Source organism: Poecilia formosa, unplaced genomic scaffold (assembly GCF_000485575.1).
Source record: "Poecilia formosa unplaced genomic scaffold, Poecilia_formosa-5.1.2 Scaffold8, whole genome shotgun sequence".
Taxonomy (NCBI): Eukaryota; Metazoa; Chordata; class Actinopteri; order Cyprinodontiformes; family Poeciliidae; genus Poecilia; species Poecilia formosa.
In genome coordinates, this window is record NW_006799947.1 from 473,504 (window position 1) to 493,226 (window position 19,723).

Genomic DNA, 19,723 nt, shown 5'->3' on the forward strand with positions numbered 1-19,723 from the left:
AAGTCACACATGAGGTCATGTGTCCTGCAGCACTCCACAGTATGAAGACTGTGTCTGCTCATTTTCCTCGGTAACAACAATCTGCCAAGGAATATTTTGTTTCATGTTCTACAAGTTGTATCTTACAGTGTGTCTGGTTCAGCACAAGCCTGCAGGAAATGAGCAACAACACATGAAAGAAAGAAGCAGGACACTTGTGTGCAAAATCTGTTTTTAGGCCAGATGATAGGGTTGGGGTCTGTGGTGATTTTTACTTTAAATAACTTTCAGGTTTTACGCTGTACAAGGTCATCTCTGATTTGTTTATCTTATTTCTAGGCAACAATAACAGATTAATAAAGCCTGGAAACCCGGGAAATGTGGTTAGTTCAAGTAAAATATTGAAAATGATGGGTGGTTTAAACTTTACTGTGAACTTGAATGTTAGTGGGGGGAATGTAATACCACTTACAGGATTTCATTACAGTCTGGGAAAGTCTGGAATAATAAGCATTTTCCTGGTCAGGATAAGCATGGAAAAATAATAGAGAGTGTGGAAAACATTGTATGTCAGTTAGATTCCCATCCATCCATCCATCCATCCATCCATCCATCCATCCATCCATCCATCCATCCATCCATCCATCCATCCAGGAATTTAAGTTACTCTTATTATTATTAAACACTTTTATGCAAGAAAGAAAGCAATCCAGCCAAGGTATTTTCTTTTATACTCGCATGCATAGTAGATACATTTACATCAGTACTTAACAACCAAAAATCTGCATAGAACTCAGTGTTATACTTTTAACTAAAATACATCAACATACGAGGAGCAAAAGTAATCAGTCGCGCATTTGTTACTTAAGTATAAAGCAAATCATTCATCTTGGGTGGGAGTGTGTGCTCAAGGGGGGAAAAGCAACACTTGGTCAGCTTTATACAGTCAGTGCTCTGCAGCATCTCAACATGTCACTGGGAAACAAAACAGCCTGCTGGCTCTTGTCACAGCCGTGCTGAGGTTGAAGGGATATTTTTGGTCCGTGAGGGAGAGGTGTAAAACAAATCATGGGGGTGACCTCCTGCTTTCTGGTGGAAACTGATGAAGGCTTAAAGAGTGCTGCTGTGTGAGGGGACGTTGTATAGCATAGAAACTCGCTGAGTTCCACCAGGCCCAACAAATACACACCGGCTCTGAGCTCTTTGATTTCATTAAAGCATGTGACAGCCTGAAAGGATCCAACTTGTTGGCGCCTCGTCCCTCAACCAGCTCAGACAAAGTTTGACCTTTTGTCTTCAGTCTCACTTTCACCGCTTTGATGGCCAAATTCCTTTTTTGCTTCACGAATTATATTTTACCTTTCTGTTTGAAGATTCTGTCACAATAATTGGTCCCTGGGTCTTTGAGAAAGTAAACAAAAAATGTCTCTGGTGGGTCACGTTTCAGTTAAATAACATGATACAATGTGTTGCCGAAAGTATTCAGATGCTCACCATGACGTTTACATCAATTTAAATAGTTCCCCCACGTATGTAAGATTTAACGACCTCAACTCCTCTAGAAACTATTTCCACAAGGTTTAAGAGTGTGTTTATGGAAATATTTGACCTTTATTTCAAGAGAACACTTGTGAGGTCATTCCCAATGGTCTGCTTCTCGGTCTTCACTCTAATTCATTTCCAAATGAGCTCTATCAGGTTTAAGTCAAGGCTCTTTTCAGGACTGTCAAGTACCTCTACACCAAACTCACTAGTGTACATGGATCTTATTTTTGCTCTGGAGGGCGGTGAAGCTGGAATGAGAAAGCATCCAAATGTCCTTGTATTCTGCAGGACGGAGAGGACCTTCAATGAACCTAATGGGGTTTGCTGAATGTGGTTGTTCCTCAGCCCCATTCCTGAGGAACAACCACACACCATACCCCCACCACCAATATTTATGCATGGCACAGAGCAAGCAAGTACCATTCTCTCAGCAACTGGCAAACCCAAATTCATCCAATGGCAAAGAAACCTTCAAGATCTTCCCCACTTAGACCATCTCCTAGGATCAAGTCCAGATTTAACAAACAATTTTCACTTAGGTTACTTTGGATAAAGACCCACACACATCAGTTCCTTCCTATTTATTCTGCAGGGCATCCTAAAAGGAAACACAAAGTTTAAGGAATCCTCTCTTCATGTACAGCTTTTCAACTGACTGGGATTCTTGAGGTGTCTGTTCTGCTCTGGCCTTTTGGATGTGTGTGTTGCAGATCTGAACTTCAGATTTACGGAGGTTCTGGAGGACAGTGCGGCAACTCTGGGTGGTGACTTCACACCCGGGCCCAGCAATGTGCTGGAAGGCATGTAAATATGATCAACAGAGCAAATTAGCCACTGTCAAGCAGAGATTTTCAAGTCCAGCAGCTGCATGCTTTACACCACTACATCCGAAGGTTTTACTATATACTTGGACAGAGGTTCTCATCCACGGAAACCCATTCCTTGAAAGCATCTAAACACTGTTCTTGAGCTACTCTGAAGGGCACACAAAGCCTAGAGGTAAATAGAGATTGACACTTCAAGATAGGTGGCAACTTGTACACACTATGTGTCTGATTTTATGATTTTACGTTGTCTCCTCAAAACTGTTCCCACTTCGTTCTGATGCCCCAAACAATTGACTTTTGCACAAGCAGGATTCTATCACTGTACTACACTTGACTTCACGGACATCCTGAGACTGCTCTAGAAATATTTGCACATGCAGTCGGCTGCCTCGGTGTGGCCATGGAGGTGTTTGGAACAAATGAAATCAAGGACTTGGAGGTTTGTCTTAATGCTTTTGGCAATATAGTGAATTCATTCAAAGTTTTTTTTGTTTCTGTGACAAGTCTGTGGTATAAAATAGCAGAATCAGACACGGACCAGCAGGGAGTTCTGGCAGTAGTCGAGGTGTGCATGCTTTCTGCAGGTGAGTACATAAATACTTCCTCATTCATGTCATACCCTGACACAAATCAATCAAGGCAGACATTTTCATTTTCACTGCTGGCAACAATTGCTGCCTGCCACTCACCAGTCCGCCCTTGGAAAGGAAGTAACTCTAGTGACGTGCCTTGTACAAACACAGAGAAGAGATACGGGAACATCTGTTTCTGTGTGGGCAAAATTTGACCCTTTTCAACACAGTGAGAAACGTCTGGAGTTGATGTTCATTTTGGTGAGGCCTAGGTGTTTCAGAGGCGTGGAGAGAGCAAAGGCGGCCTTCATGGGGATGTCACACAGTAGGTCCGACTCCTCCTCGCACTCCTCCAACTCGTAAGTGGCATCATCCAGCATCTCCTTGTGACGGTGGCACACCTGCTCCACTTTCAGCCGGTGGATCTCCCCACGAAGGCGGATCAGCTGCCGGGCCAGTCGGTTGTCCTGGACTTGCATCTCCCTCTGGGCAGTGAGGGAAAAAAAAGTGGGAAACTGGGGTGAGACGTAAGAAATCACTAGTTTTATCTCTGTAGCAGAGTGTAGGGTAGAATGTTCTTGATTAAAAAAAGGGGGTATTTATTTGTATTCATTAACCACCAACAACTCTGATAGGGTGTGACAACTAATCACTGTAGTTATAAACTTAGTTTTATTCTGAAATATTTTTTCTCATATAGAAATATAAATGCCTTAAAAAATATTTGTATATTTGGCAGATTGTTGCAAATAGTTGTACCCTTTGATAATGCTAAAAAAAAAAAAAAAAAAACAACAACTGAGAGCAGATTCCACATTTGATCACTTATTTAAAACTCATATGCTCACTTGTGCCAAACTGAAATTATTTGCATTTGGATGGTTCCAGGTAAGGGCTGTGAGAAAACAGGCATCATATTGTTTCACAAGGTGTTTGTTTAAACAGACTTAAGCATGTCATCATTCATTATCCTTGAAATGAGAAAGGTATTCATGCAGACACCGAGGAGATGATTATCTACCTTACAGTGAAGCAGGAAGCTTCTCTCCTCTTTCCTGACTTTATCAGATTTTGGTTTTAGAGGGCTGAGAATTAGCTGGAAATCATTCATGTCAAGTTGCAATAAGTTAGTTAAACATAAACCCAACTCACCAGCTCTTTTCTCAGAAACTCCAGCGCATCATCAATGGTATCAAAGCCGCATATGTTGCGCACAACAAGCTCTGAGTTGTCATTTCTCAAAATTGCGGGCATGGAAACGTCTCCTTCGGCGGGGTCCGGACAGTCCGCGGGGCTCCTGTCCATCCAAGGGCGACTCTGCAGCCGTTCTTGCCACTCCAGATAGGACGGTCTGCGCGTCTGCAGCTTCAGCTTCTCCGTCAGCGCCTTGACGCTGTCCAGATCCTCCGTGTCTCCCTCCGAGCAATCAGCTCCAAGCTCTTTAAAATCCATTCATGCAACGGGGAAGCGAAACTTTCTGAACTCGGTTTGACAACGGCTCTCCGGAGGGTGCGGAGAGCGCAACAGGTCCATACCTCCTTTATAGGGAGAAGTCACACAGTGGCCGCCCATCCCGCAGAGGACGGGAGGGGTGGATAATTTATTAGCTGTTTTATGAAAGGGGAAGTCGGACCTCAAGACCTCAGCAGAGAGTTTTAGTTCAAGAAAAACTTCAAAACAAATTTAATTTCGATAAACCAAGACCACCTGAGGCTATGCATAAAAAGATAGCGAAGATATCTTATACACACACACACACACAACCCAATTCTTACACAAATGTCAGTGTAAAAAGTAACAGTTCCTCACGAAATCTATGTAAAAAAAAAAAAAATATGTTGAGTTTATTTTGGAAAAAAAAAAAAAAAAAAAAAAAAAAAAAAAAAAAAAAAAATAGAGTAGTCTCTGTGTATTTTGATGCGTTGGGTCCTCAGATTTTACTGAGGGCCCAAAGTGCATCAAGAAAATATAACCCATAACATAGCGGCACCACCAGTCCGAACAGTTTGTCAGATCCCTGCATATGCGTTGTTCATGCAGAATCGGGTCAGGGTTAAATCTTGCACCCTGTAATTGTTTAATTTTAGTGAGCTTGTAGAAACTGTGAATTCAGTTTCCTGTTCTGAACTAACAGGCGTTGCGCCCGATGTGGTTTTCAGGTGCTATAGTTCATCTGCTTAAAGAATTGTGCATTTCGAGATTATATTCTGCATACCTTAGTTACAACATGTGTTCATTTGAGCTGCTGTTGCCTCTTCATCATCTCAAACCAGGCCCCCCTCTTCTTCCTGTCCACAGATATAAATTAGGGGGGTTCATTTCCTATTTTTCTGACAAGTCTAGAGTGATAGTTGAGAGATGGATGAAAATCTCAGTAGACTGTCAATTTATGAAACACAAATACTGTGTCACATTCAGAGTCACTCCCCTCTCCTCCACATCTTGGTCTTTGGTTTGAACTTTAGTAGCTTATCTCCAGAAGACTGAACCTACTCAGTTGCTGTCATGTGACTGGCTCATTGTGTTAACAAGCCAATTGAAAGGGTGCGTCCAATAAAAGGCCAATGAATGTAAAATGGCATGTACTTTTCAAATATTGTCAAGTAATAACCACAAACCTCACATCTTACATAAGATTTTATGGGATACACCAACACAATGAAGACTTGTATGGCATGAAAGAAAAAAGGGTTTTTAAGAGAGCACCAGGAGAAGACCAAGCACTTTAGCTATCAGAAGATCTAAATCAGTGATGATCTGTAAGGTAAAAGGTAAATGGATCTTAGCATGGACTAACTGATCTTTCTGTAGCATCAGGAAAGAAATAGTTACTCTAGTATTCCAGTCTCTCCCGACCTCAAGCAGAAACCTCTAACATCAAGGTCCCAGCAAATGATGAACAAAACAAAACATTACCTTTTATTTTCTTTGCAGACAAAAAAAAGCTGAGGCAAACAGATGACTAACCACATTCCCATGCATCATTAGCATTGTAATATAATGTAACGCATTGTAATAATTAATCTTCATGGGAAAAGGTTTTACAATAAGTTATAAGTAGTCATTTCAACCAGCCAAGATTCCACCCTATTATTCATATAATAAATCTTACTAAAGCTAATCAAAGTTGTATTTTTTTTTTTTTATTTATCTCGACTTCCCAAACGGATTTAGGGCTAAGATATTTGTGTTTGCACGTGAAACTCTCAGGATTTATATAGTTGGTTGACTAAAAATTGTGTGGCACATCTTCAGATGGTGAGACACCTGGAGGCCATTTATATAGCTGCATCTGTTATAACAAGAAATGTGTTGTTTTATTTGTTTATGAAAGGATGAAATAAAATACCAGTCTTGTGTTTTTTTTATTATTATTATCATATTTTAGAGCTTATTGTATAGTAATGAAATACATCACATGTGTAGTGGTGTTTTTTTGCAACATAGCATAAAATAAGGCTGGATTGTGTATTTGGGATATTAGTTAAAATTTTCCACTTCTAAATCTGTCCTATGTCTGTAAAACTAAATAGAGTCATGCGCGTAACCTCAGCATTTACCATTGTATTTTACATTTGTTTTCATTCCTTTGGGTCCTTTCAATAATTCTTTATTTATTTTTTCATATATGGGGAAGTTATTTTCTTACTTTAAATCAACTTATTTGCATGTGTAGGATGAGACAAAAACCAATTTTAATTGACTTTGCACAAAAAATAGAAATCCATCCATCCATTCATATGCTTCAAGAGTCGAATTTGCACATATGTGATAGGTGAAAAAAACACTATTGGAGTTCTTCTGTTTAACACTACACCAAACATTTTGAAACTCAAAAAAATATCTTGTATTTGTTATGATAGATGAAAATATTGGCAATTGTGTTCACAATGGGGGAAATATATAGCAATTGACAGACATTATGTCTGAAATCTTTAAAAGAAAGCACGTCCCAGGGAACCAGGGAAAATAAAATGATGTTTTGTGGCTTTTGCAGGTACAGACAAGCTGTATTTAGAAAAGCTAGAGCAAAATCACTCTAATCCTCTAAACTAATCTAATCATTGTAAAAGTCTTAAACTCTTGACCAAAAGCAAAGATCTGTAATCTGTGGATCCAGAGACATAAGTGGCTCCTTGGACCTGCCACAATGGCTCCTAATATGTTTGGCTAAAACTGACAAAGAACTATCTATTTTTTTTAAATAGATTTAATAAATACTTTTTTAACAGTGATTCAGATTTTCTATCATGGAATAACTGAGGTGAATTTCATAGTTTTCCACAAATAACATTCCATGTAATAAAATGAATACATCCTAATTTTGAATGAAAAGATTGATGTTTTTCTCTATTTTTAGTTTATTTATAGTTTCTAGAGGAGACACTAAAAATAGAAAAAAAGTGCTTTACAAATTTCCTACTGTCAATATGTATTAACAATTGTCTTATTATTTTTTTTATGACCGTGTAACATTTGCTCTAAAGTTTTGTTTGACTGAGGGCAAAATTGCCTCTGGTTCACGTTGCAAAACCCTGGCCTACAGCTAACTTTTGTTGCCTTGTGGTGCCACATGGTGGCCGTTAAATGTATTGCATTCGCACCTCAGCTGCCTCTCAGTTCGAAACTGAACTGAACTTAACTTAAATGTCACATCATACTGGGTCGCTTTTTTGTCTCAGGAAACACGCACTTCCGTCTTTTGTTGCCTCAAGTAACTCATTTTCCATTTCCACACTAGACACCAGCTTAACAAGTAGTTACAGTAAAAGGTGAACCCGCATTTGGTTCAGCTATGTTCAGGCAAATATGAAGTTTCTTCTATTTTTAGACGTCTTATCGTCAAACCAGCAGCGCAACTGCAAGACAGCCCAGCTGGCTCTGAGTACAGAAGAGGAAGTTTGCTTTCATTTTCTTAAACAGAGGCGAGTAGGTGATTTGAAGTGAAGTGCGGGGGGTAGAAAGAAGAAAAGTTCGTTTCTGTGAGGGTTTTTCTGAAGTCTGAGTCGGCTGATGGAGTTTTCTGACCACATCAAGACGGCCAACGTGGAGGATGTTGTGCTCCGTCAGCCGCTGCACCCACCGAGCAGAGGGACCCTGTGCATCACCGGTCACCACCTGCTATTCTCGGACAGGGAGGAGGGAAGCTCCAGGCAGATTCTGCTTCTGCTCCGGAATATCGATGCCATTGAGAAAAGGTGAGATTGAGGAAAGCGTCCAGACCAGCGAAACTTTACTGATTAAAGACACAATTTCTCATCACCTACTTGACTTATTAGAATAAGGACTTGAAACGAGCATGTTGGTTTCATCTATTCTTCATTCCTTGCAACTTGAATCAGACTGTTAAATCCCTCTAATATACCAACTGATCACTTTGCCATCGACTTGGAGTGGCATTCAGAGTTACTGACTTTTGCACTGCCAAGCTGATAAATGAACTAAACATAACTCTGTCATTTGATCCCACTATGTCTAATTCGCTTCCTTAAATCTGTCCAACCAGTGTGGAAAACCTTTTGGGCTATTCCGGCTTCCTCTCAAAAGCAGCCCACAGTGACAGGTTGGAAATTGTTGGTGTTGCCATGTGCCTGCTGTGTTCTGCCTCTGCTGAGAAAGGAAATTTCCTAACAAAATTGCAGCCTCTCTATGCAACTTGCTGCTGGCCACATGCTTCACTGTCCCCTGTGCCTCCTGCTGAAGCTTAATTTCAATGCCTTGTGAAAGTATTTCTGAAACCACTTGAAACTATTATGGTTCACTGACTAAGAGAAGCACACCTTCAGAACAACCATTGTTGTTTCCTCTTCTGCTGCAAGTCGGGCAAGGAATCCTTGCATTCGTGGAAGCAAAAGCATCCACCAAAGCTTTTAGAAGTAACATGTGTGTACTTACATTTACATGCACAGGACGCCTGGATCCTCTGGGACAATCACCATCAAGTGCAAAGATCTGCGCGTGCTTCAGCTGGACATTCCAGGCATGGAGCAGTGCCTCAACATTGCACACTCGATTGAGGTATTTTTACAGTAATGCCTTAACAAAAGCAAAGGATCAGTATATTTTGCCCTGAATTGTTACATTCTTGGACTACAACATTTAGCAGCCAACTCTCTTTTTTTCCTGCAGACCCTGTCCTGTCTGGACAATGTGTCGGAGATGTATCCTTTCTTTTACAGGCCCAATGACCTTAGCCTGCGGGAGCAGTGGGGTCTCTCGACCCCTGAAAAACACTACACTCAAATTAAGGAACTTGTAAGAAACTATAAAGCTCTTTATATTTGCCCAACAAAAGTTAAGTAATAAAGCATGTCACAAAAGCTGTAAAAAGTAACCATGTTTTTTTCAACAACGATCCAGCAGGCATATGACAGGAAAATGCCAGGGAGGGTGGACGTAAAGGTCACTTTTCAGGATATCCCTGTTGCTTAGCTGTCATTTGTTTTCCCCTAACGTCAGAATGTGCAAACACACAGCTTGAGTTCATGTCTTTCTTTGGGAATAGCATGTCGCCATGACGAAGGGTTGGGTAATAATTTTAATTGTTGGAAGTGTTTAATGAGCACAAGATTCTTCAAGTAGGTGGAATGTATATGTCAGGGTGGCCTGGTTACTGGGAGGAACTTACTGGAATTTGCATGTCAAGGCATTTCGTTTTCATTTTATTCTTGTTTTTTTTTTTCTGTTCATTGTTTGAAGCCTTTCTGCAACACATTCCAAATAGTCAAATTTACTGTTATCTATATATCTTGGGCATGTTAAAGACCATATATATTGTTTAACCACATTCTGACTGACTTTTGTTAAAGTTTTTTTATAAGGCCTCTCAATGAAATGCAGTGTTTTTCAATGTGCTACTTTGTCCAAGATAGCCTCTAGATTAATTTGTCAAGCTTTTCCGTCATTGAGTTGTTAGATGTGACATGATAACTTACTATATTGAGCAACAGTCTTTTTCTGTTCAAACTTCCTGTAGCATAATTTAATTGAAGATGGTCTTGAGCTGCCCTTCTAGGCATTCTAGCAGATTTACGGTTTATTCAGCACTTTCTGACCATATACTATGTCATCTTTCTTTATCTTCAGCATAAGAAATGGAGGTTGAGCAGCGTGAACAAAACCTACTCTGTGTGCCCTTCCTACCCTCCGGTAGTCATTGTTCCAAACAGCATCGATGATGAAACGCTGAAGAAAGTGGCCAAATTTAGGCAGGGTGGCCGCTTCCCTGTCCTGTGCTACTATCATCGAAAGAATGGCATGGTAAAGGGGATCGTGCTTTTGAGATTATCCGACCCTCTTGAACTTTCTTACAATTTTCTTCCATTTAAAGGACAAACTTCAATTTATTTTATTAAGGTTTCATGTGACAGACAGTGTAATTCACGATTGTGGAGCGGAAAGAAAACCATATATTGTTATATAACAACAATTAGAAATGCTCGGTGTACGTTCGGATTCATCTTAGTATAATTCCAACTGTTCTGCAGAGGCCTGAGAGGGGTGTTAGAGAACAAAATCATGAAAACCAAGGAACACAATAGACAGGTCACAGGGAGAAATGTGTGGAGAGGTTTTAGTTTGTGAAATATTAGCCTAAAGTTTCAACCTCCCACGGATCACTGTTCAAATCAGGATCCAAAAAATGGAAATAGTATGGAAAATTTACTAACATACCAAGGCATGACCATCCAAGTAAACTAAAAGACAACTGTTAGGTGAGTAGATAAATATGTTCTTTATGAAAATTGGCAAGAAGAACGTCATTGTGTTTTATAGAGGAGATAGGGAAGACCTGATGTAAGGTTTTCCAATTACACTGTGTCTAGTAGACACAGTGTCCAACTCGGAGGGGGTTAGACAAAACCAAGTCCCACTTTTCAGATTTTTATCTGGAAATAGCAAGTATGAAAACTATCACACAAAATCCCAATAAAACAAAGTAAAATTTGGGATTGTAACCTGTCAAAAGGTGGAAAGGTTCACGGAGTATGAACACTGTACAAGCACCGTTTTATTTCTAACCTGCGTTCTGTATTCACTCAGGTGATCATGCGCAGCAGCCAGCCGCTGACGGGTGCCAACAAGAAACGCTGCAAGGAAGACGAACTCCTCCTTCAGGTTGTGATTGAGGACTCAGATAAAGGTTTCATTATTGACACCCGTTCAAGTCAGCAGGTTCAGCAGGCCCGGATGACAGGCGGCGGCTTTGAGTCCAAATCATGCTACAGCCGCTGGAAGAGGCTTCACAAACAGATGGAAAGGTTTGTGTGTTTGTATGTTAGTAACTTTGCAGATATTTCTCCCAGAGTTAGCTTCTCAGTCTTCTTTGCTTCTGTGTGTTCAGGGGTAAGGCTCTGCAGGAAAGCCTGATTAAACTGGTGGAAGCCTGCGGAGATGAGTCCCACAACGTGGACCGCTGGCTCAGTAAGCTGGAGAATTCAAAATGGCTGTCTCACGTCCAGACTGCTCTGTCCGCAGCTGGCCTGCTGGTAGAGTGTGTGGAGAGGTAAGAGCAACACCCACAGTACATTTCCGTGACGAGATTACACCGGGTGGGCACATAAATTTGCATAATAACAACTTAATAAACTTCAGTTTAATAAGCATTTAGTAGAGTAAACAAGCATGGCAACTGGGCAACGATAAAAAGCAGAATAAATATAAAAAGATGAAACTTCAAATCTTTTTTTTATTGCTCAAGTACTAAAGAAACATAAAATTTGTAATTTCTATTAGCAGATATTATTAAAAATAAAAGCACTAAAGGAGCCAAATCACACAAAGATTTGGGGGAAAAAAAAATATAATGAAGAAAGAATATATGTGTCTTGTACCCAAACTTCCAAAACATGCTACATTAAGGAATGAATGCATATGACTCTTTTTAATAGACTGTATTGTTTTTGTTCAGGGACGGTCATTCAGCGCTGGTCCATGGCTATGAAGGTACAGACTGCACTTTGCTCATCTGCACTCTGGCCCAACTCATCATGGACCCGACCTGCCGCACGCTGGAGGGTTTCCTGGCTCTCCTGGACAGGGAGTGGCTGCAGGTGGGGCTACAGTCTGTATGAGAGAAGAAATGGGGTTCAGATCATTGTTTCCTTATTTATTTTTTATTTTTCCAGTGAAGTGAAGCGTTTTTAGTGGGTCACATTTTTGTGAAAATATAATAGTTCACGAAAATAACCCCCAACTAAAATTGGAAACAAGATAGCGCCTTGCAAAACTTTTCACACTCTATGAGATTTTTCACATTTTGTTGAGTTACAACCAAAAAAAACCATCTCCCATTACTATTGTTGAGATTTTACCAACTAGTACAAAATTGTGAAGTGGGAAGAAAGTTATTCTTGTTTTTTTTTTTTTTTAATTGTTGCATTTCATCCCCAACCTATTGTCTCAATGTAAAACTTTGCAGAAGTGGTTTAATTGCAGTTCCACCTACAAGTCATGTGGGGGTGGGGGATCTCTGCAAGTTTTTATTTCTACTCAAACCATGATAAACATTCTTGTACCTGGTGAAGAAAAGCATTCCCTCTGCATTACGCTGCCACCCCCATGTATTGCTGTGGTATATTGGAATATTGTTTTCTGGCATACAGTATTTTACATGGTGTACTTAAAGTTAAATTGTAGTCCTGTCTGATCAGAGCACCTTCTTTGATATATTTGCCGACTCACTAATATGGCCTATAACTTCTTATGGCTTTCTCTCAACAATAACTGTCTTCTTGCCACTCTTCCACTGTTACGCCAGATTTCTGAAGTGTAAAACTAACAGTTATCCTGTCAAATGATTCTCTCCATTGAGCTGTAAATATGCCAGAGTTACTATGGCCCTCTGGTGGCTTCTCTGATTAATGATCTCCTTTCCTAGTCTAAAACGGCTTTCCGATGCCAAGTTGTGTGAAGCTTTTTCCATTTGCAGATGATAGATTGAACAGTGCTCCTTGAGACGTTTAGAACACCGTTTAATGACCCAACCCTAACTGAAACATTTCGTCAGCTTCAGACTCGAGCTGCTTTGTTCCTTTACACTTCATGACGCTGTCTGTTCAATCATTTTCTCTCAAAAACCTGTGAACTCTACGTAGCACAGCTTACGTCGAGGCAGAAATTTCTGGTTTTTGCAAGACACCATGTTTTCCTGTTCAATTGAGTGCGTGGCCCATCCTGCAGGCAGGACATCCGTTCCAGCAGCGGTGTGCCCATTCAGCCTACTCCCACGCTCGCCTCCAGCAGGAGTCTCCAATCTTCCTGCTGCTGCTGGACTGCGTTTGGCAGCTGTGGCGTCAGTTCCCCCTGGCGCTGGGTTTCTCTGAGGCGCTGCTCCTCAGACTGGCAAATGAAGTCTACGCTTCAGACTACGGCACGTTTCTGTGCAACAATGACCAGGAAAGGTCAGTTCGACACCGGCGGGTTTTTCACTCGACACAGGTTGCAATGCAGAGCTCATCAGTGTTTCTCATTGAAACTAACAATCACTTTCAGGTGTGCCCTAGAAGTGAAGGACAGGACTCACTGTTTGTTCCAGGCCCTGCTGAGGCTGCCTGAGCGGGATTACTACTCAAACCCTCTGTATGAACCCAACGAGCTGGCAATCTGGCCCTCAGTTCACCCACAGTCCCTGCAGCTCTGGAGAGGTGAGCTGAAGTCCGATTAATCATACCACTTTAGTATTACGGATTCTGGTACGTATTACATGATGGTGATGCTTTGATTTGACCCCCAGGCTTTTTCCTGAGGTGGACGCAGCAGGCGCGACATCTTGAGGCAGTTCAGGAGGAAATAAGGAGCATGGTCATTGAGTGGCACAGGGTGACACAGAGGTGACACCCCTGCAAAGAAATTAGGATTTGAAAGAGAAAATTATTTCACAGAGGCATATTTTAATGTTTTCCATGTTTAAATGTACTGGGCTTTTTTTCGCCTTCATAAATGTTGATCCTTTTTTTATAAGAATTGAGTGTTGTCGTCATTTTTGTATTTATTTTTTTTTCTTAGAATTTTATTTTAAAAAATTACAGATCATTAATACTGATTATTATGAGACAGTATTGGATTAAAGCATCAGGTAATTATTAATACCTGCCTTAGTACAATGTAAGAGCAAATATATTTATTAAACCTTAATCAAATCTTCACGTAATGGGTTTTTAGTATTTTAAGACATGAGATTTGAGTGTTTTCCTTTTAATAGCAGCTCATGACCAGCTTAACTACTACAAAATATAGTTATTACATTACAATATTTCCTTCATGCCTTGTGGTCCTCAGAGTGAACAGCTATTTCCATGTGTATATGTGGGGGTGATGGTAAATTTGCATATAAACAATTTAATTGGACTCTAGCATGCTGTTCCATACTCTGGCATCGACTGGTGAGCCTTGTGGGTTTATGACTAAACATCTATGTAACACAAATTAACAACAAAGGAGTAAATATTAATTGTTAGGTTTTGACCCTATGTTGGGATTAGATTTTAATTAATCATCTTCATGTTAAAGTGCATGTTATCCATTGCTGGCAATATTGCACGCAAAACTTTAGCAATTGTTGTGACAATAATGGTCTTGAATAGACATTAGCAGTGTTCTGCAACAATTAGCAGAACATGTTTAGTGCCAACTTAATCATGGTACTAAACATGTTTATATATATATATATAAATATGTTTTATTTATATGACCTAAATGCTCAGTAACATTGAAATTAATGCCACATGTCAGACTGTAAAATAACAACCTAGAAGTGAATTAAAGCTGAATTAAAAGTAACAACAGTGGAATGTAAGAAATGTGGTGATTTGTATTATTTTAGAGTTCTTCTACCCCTTAATAAAACTTTTCTAAATTCATGTTATGAACGTAGGTGGACATGAAGAGCCAGTTGGAAACATGCATAACAAATAACAATACATGTATTCCACTTTTATTATCCCAAAAGACAAATAAAAAAAATAGGGAGAGAAACGTAAGTGAGGTTATCACAGTTCATTCATAAAAAGGATATATAACCACACACATTATATAGTAGAAGGATATATGAGAGACACACCTCGCAGTCCTGTTAAGCTCAGCTAAACAGTCTTCACAATGCAAATCCCTGTGCGCAGCAAGTCAGCATGTTTGTCCACACGGAGCTTTGCAGGCTGGAGACTGTAGTCCTGTGCAGTCGGGAGGCACAGGCCGCTGTGATTACACAAAGGTGGACCAGAACCACATTGCCCAGCATGTCTCCCCTCACCTGCACGCTTACCCAGTGGTTACTAGGAGATTTAAAACCGATATTCTAGAACACACAAATGCAGTCTTGCAATCTTTCGACTTCTAGTTTTGTCGTCAGGAACTGTTGTGGATTTACTGAGTTGCATCAGCTGATTTTGAAACCAAAAGTCACCTGTCGGGGATTTCTGAGTTTATCTGCGTAAAGGTAATTTCTGTCTTCTGTTTCTGATGTGTAAGTAACTTAACTATGATCATCACAGTAATGAATTTGGTATTTTAACCTTCCTAAGGACTGGTACTGAACATGCAGCCTGGCCTTCAGGTGTGTATGCCCACCACTGGGTTGCTGGGCCTGCTGTGCCGAGGCTGCCTCAGCAGGGCGCAGAGTCGACCCAGTCGCAGCTTCAGCTCTCTGCCCAGAAAGATGACTAGGTGGAACAGTCAGGAGTCCTGCAATGCTGATGCACCTCAGGAAAACCCGCGTGTGCTCATCACAGGTGAAGACGATTTCCAGCCTTCATTTGCTCACAATTACTTATATCTGGTGGACATTGAACATCTCTGAATTTAAATATGTTTTGCACACCATTCCACTGTCCTCTGTCGTTGGACATGAGTTGTTACAGTGAGACCAGAGAGCTGTGCTGATGAGCAGCTAGCGAGCGAAGTAAAAGGAAGAATTCCCCGGATCTTTTCTAAGCAAATTCGAGCAGTCACGTGAAGAATTGTGGTGGTTTAAGGATGAAGGGCTGGTGTTGTTGAGGGATTGTTGTCAAAAGCAGAACACGAGAGACATGTGGACTTTGTTTTCATTCTGCGCTTGCAGCAGGACCCTGTTTTGACTCATCACAAAAGAGTGGAAACAGACAGTGTTTGTGAGATGAAAGGGAGGAGAATAATAGGCTTGGGTGACTTTTTGTTCTGTAACAAAGCCTTGGGACAAACAAAACCCTTTTTTTGCCATCGGTTCTTGTGTGTCTTCTAAATGCATTTACAGCCAGTTGATCATCGATGTACCAATGTCTCTATATGTTTGTTATTGTTTTCTTGAAGAGGTAAAATATACAAATATCTCTGTGCAGGTGGTTTGGGGCAATTGGGAGTGGGGCTTGCTCAAATGCTTAGGTAAGTTCTCCACAAACGTTTTGTATCTCAAAATTAAAATGTTTGAAATTTCACAAGGAGTGTATTAATATCCAGGAACCAGTATGGGCCGGAGAGTGTGATCTTGTCTGACATCAAGAAGCCCCCGGCTCATGTTTACACCAGTGGTAAGGAAAAAGTAATTCAGTTTTCCCCTTTTTCTGATGTGTTTTTATCCTTGACTTGTTTCTTAGTTTCCACTTTCTGATTATTTTTGTAGGGCCATTTGTGTATGCCGATGTGCTGGACTACAAGCACCTCAGAGAACTGATCATAAATAACCGCATTACTTGGCTGGTTCACTACAGCGCTTTGCTTAGTGCTGTGGGTGAGGCTAACGTAGCGTTAGCACGAAAGATTAACATCACAGGTCGGTTTTGATGTCCGCGGTTTTCCGTCTGTCCAGGTTTTAAGCTACCCCTCTCTGAGTTTCTGTTGCCACTTCCAGGTCTACACAACGTTCTGGATTTGGCCCTGGAGAACTGCCTTCGCCTCTTCGTCCCCAGTACCATTGGGGCATTCGGTCCTTCTTCTCCCCGTGACCCCGCCCCTGACCTTTGTGTACAGCGTCCTAGAACCATCTACGGTGTCTCTAAAGTGCATGGCGAACTGATGGGGGAGGTAAGGTTTAAAAACACAGGCATAGATTGAACCTCATAGTGAGGAAATACAGAGTCTTACGTAAGCATTTATGCTGATACAACTTTTTCACATTTTGTCACGTTGCTGTTTCTGTGAAACACCAACAAAAAGTAATGCATCACCATGACATGGAAAGAAAATGATGTAATAGTGTAAAAGACTTTTGCGAATAAAAATTTTAAACAGGTGCTGTGCATTTGTATTCAGCCCACTTTATTTTGAGACCCCCAAATAAAATTGAGTGTGCAACCAATTGCCTTTAGTTACCTCTTAAATAAGGTATGTAATTTAATATCAGTATGGATATAACCGTTTGTGAAGGCTTAGTGAACAAACAGTATCATGAAGATCAACAAACTCAGCTGACACAGAGAGTATGAGGTTGTTGAGAGCAAGGTTAGATTATTAAACAGTATCTAAAGCTTCAGATATCTCATAGAGCTCTGTTTAGTCCATCATCTATAAATGGAAAGTGTTGTGCAAAAATTTTAGTTTCTAGATGAAACTGGTAGGCAGAAATCTCTAAAGATTTACAACTGCAATTGCAGAATGGAGTGGTTCTACAAGGTATTGATACAAGAAGGCAGAATACAAATGCATGCCGCACTTTTCAAAATGTTTTAGGTAACAGGATGGTTTACATTTTTTTTTACATTGCAAATGTATATATCATTTTCTTATGCACTACTTTTTGTTGATCTATCATTTAAGGTTCCAGTGAGATTGGAGTTTTTGGCTGTATTGCAACAAAAGGTGGAAACGTTCTAATTTCAGGACGCAGATGTCTGAATACTTGTACAACCCGCTAATGGTAAAAACCCACTAACACATTATTTTTCTCTAGTATCTCCATCATAAATATGGCTTGGACTTTCGCTGCCTGCGTTACCCTGGTGTAATATCAGTCAACACTCCTCCTGGTGGAGGAACAACAGGTATTACTCACCTCACAAGAAGTCGTATTCAGCGCAGTTCCATGGCGATAAGCTAGATGTGGTTGACTAAAACCTTTGGGCTTATGTTATTACAGACTACGCAGTTCAGATCTTCCACGACGCTCTCAGCACAGGTCACCATGAGTGCTACTTGCGACCTGACACCCGTCTTCCCATGATGCATATCTCTGACTGCCACCGCGCCACGGTAGAGTTTATGCAAACTCCAGAGTGCCAGCTGTCTCTGCGCACTTACAACATAGCCGCCATGAGCTTCACACCGGAGGAGTTGGCCCAAGAAATTCGCAAGCATCTCCCACACCTTAAAGTCACCTACAATCCAGACTCAGTGCGCCAAACAATTGGTATGATTTCTTTTTACTGCTATGCAAACATAATGTAACATAGAAAAGCAGTTCTGTATTTATATTGCATACAAAAAGTAATTTGTGTAACTCATTGATGTGTTGATTTAATTTATTTTTGACAAGTTATGTTAAATGAATCACAACACATGTCACAACAAATGCCATTTCCAGGCATTAGCAGATCCTAATCCTGAGGAAACATACAAAGGACACTCCAACAGAACCACAATGCCAAATGCTGGAAGGTGCACAAAGTTAATGGCACCAACAGCTCCATTATACACGATTTGCTATGAGATAAGAGAAACAAAGCAAGAAGGTTAAATTATTTATGGCATTCCAGGTGATGTGTTAACTAGTGTGACGGTTTCTGAACCAACAGGTTTTTCAGTCCTGGATAGCACTTAATTTTATTTACACCGTCTCCCAAGCTCTGTGAAGTTAAAGAGTGAACTCCTACTGCTAACATATTCTTGCTGATGAAATCATTTTGTGTAACTTTTGCAGCTGACAGCTGGCCTGTGAGATTTGACGACTCCAACGCCAGGAGGGATTGGGGCTGGGCACCAGCCTTCGGGCTCGAGGAGCTGGTGGAAGACATGCTGCGCTGCGTCAGAGACAAGAGGACCAGAGAGGGATTTCCTGTCAGCTAGCAGTTCCTTTTTTGGCAGCTGATAGACAAATGCTTCACCACCGGCTTTTTCAACCTGCATTTATCAACAACTTTCTTTTACAAGTTGTTGATAAAGCAACAAAGCATCAGTGAACTCTTTTAGTCAGAACCTTTTAGTTAATAGTGAAACTTGCTCAGTCTACTTCAGGGAATCATACACTGTTGAAGCTTTTTCACATTTGTTTTTTGTCTTGTCATAAGCATCACTTTACACATCAGAAAGTTGCCATAAATAACAGAAAGGAAAAAAAAACCACACACATTGTTATTTTTAAGGAACAGAAATCTCTAAATGTTATGTTTCCTGCATGCAACAACACAATATTCTATTTCAATATATATATCTTTTTTACAATAGACCAGAGGCAACCTTTAGAGTTACAAAACTGTTGTTTGCCAGAATATTCTGGTATGGCCACTCACCTAACTCTGGACTGCTTACCACATTGTTCATTCTGGCTGCCTTTAAAACACTCTTATGATATCAAAAATAAAGCTACTTGATGTAGAATCTGACAGGAGGTCATTATTTATTTATTTGATTTTTTGCCAGAGTTGTGTTTGAATGACCATCATCAACCTTTAATCACTTTGGAGAATAGTGCATGGAAATGTTGTGTATGCTGAACAGTTACCATAGCATGGACGGATAAAACAAAATTGTGTTTTACTCTATCTATAAAAATGAGAATTACGCTTTACATTCAGATGTAAATTATATAAAAAATAATAATTTGAACATTTGAATTTGTAAACTCTTCAAAATTGAAATAATGTATATGTTATTCTTTAATTATACTTTTTTATA

The 19,723-nt window shown here is 40.3% G+C and overlaps 4 protein-coding genes across 5 annotated transcripts in view; 3 read left to right on the forward strand and 1 right to left on the reverse strand.

The window, feature by feature from the left end:
- The window catches only part of LOC103153487 (chloride intracellular channel protein 4), a 79,123-nt gene that overhangs the window by 28,848 nt on the left and 30,552 nt on the right, over positions 1-19,723 (forward strand). The window lies entirely within an intron of this gene.
- On the reverse strand, positions 688-4,468 carry LOC103153553 (protein FAM167A-like). Its single transcript, XM_007574519.2, has 2 exons — positions 4,076-4,468; positions 688-3,408 (listed from the first exon to the last, which is right to left on the reverse strand). The coding sequence occupies exons 1-2, from the start codon at positions 4,373-4,375 to the stop codon at positions 3,145-3,147; spliced, it is 564 nt and encodes a 187-aa protein (XP_007574581.1). The 5' UTR covers positions 4,376-4,468; the 3' UTR covers positions 688-3,144.
- LOC103153540 (myotubularin-related protein 9-like) lies at positions 7,515-13,947 on the forward strand. Of its 2 annotated transcripts, XM_007574498.2 has the most exons (11): positions 7,515-8,121; positions 8,430-8,486; positions 8,833-8,941; positions 9,053-9,178; positions 10,010-10,183; positions 10,967-11,184; positions 11,268-11,429; positions 11,835-11,976; positions 13,106-13,326; positions 13,418-13,569; positions 13,659-13,947. In XM_007574498.2, the coding sequence occupies exons 1-11, from the start codon at positions 7,937-7,939 to the stop codon at positions 13,757-13,759; spliced, it is 1,647 nt and encodes a 548-aa protein (XP_007574560.1). In that variant the 5' UTR covers positions 7,515-7,936; the 3' UTR covers positions 13,760-13,947. The 2 variants fall into 2 exon arrangements, with proteins under 2 accessions (XP_007574560.1, XP_007574569.1); XM_007574507.2 differs by lacking the exon at positions 8,430-8,486 and having other exon boundaries at positions 7,516-8,121.
- Positions 15,276-19,154, forward strand: LOC103153534 (L-threonine 3-dehydrogenase, mitochondrial-like). Its single transcript, XM_007574484.2, has 9 exons — positions 15,276-15,359; positions 15,445-15,651; positions 16,237-16,279; positions 16,355-16,425; positions 16,518-16,667; positions 16,746-16,918; positions 17,784-17,874; positions 17,970-18,239; positions 18,750-19,154. Exons 2-9 carry the CDS (start codon positions 15,459-15,461, stop codon positions 18,893-18,895), a joined length of 1,137 nt encoding a protein of 378 aa, XP_007574546.1. The 5' UTR covers positions 15,276-15,359; positions 15,445-15,458; the 3' UTR covers positions 18,896-19,154.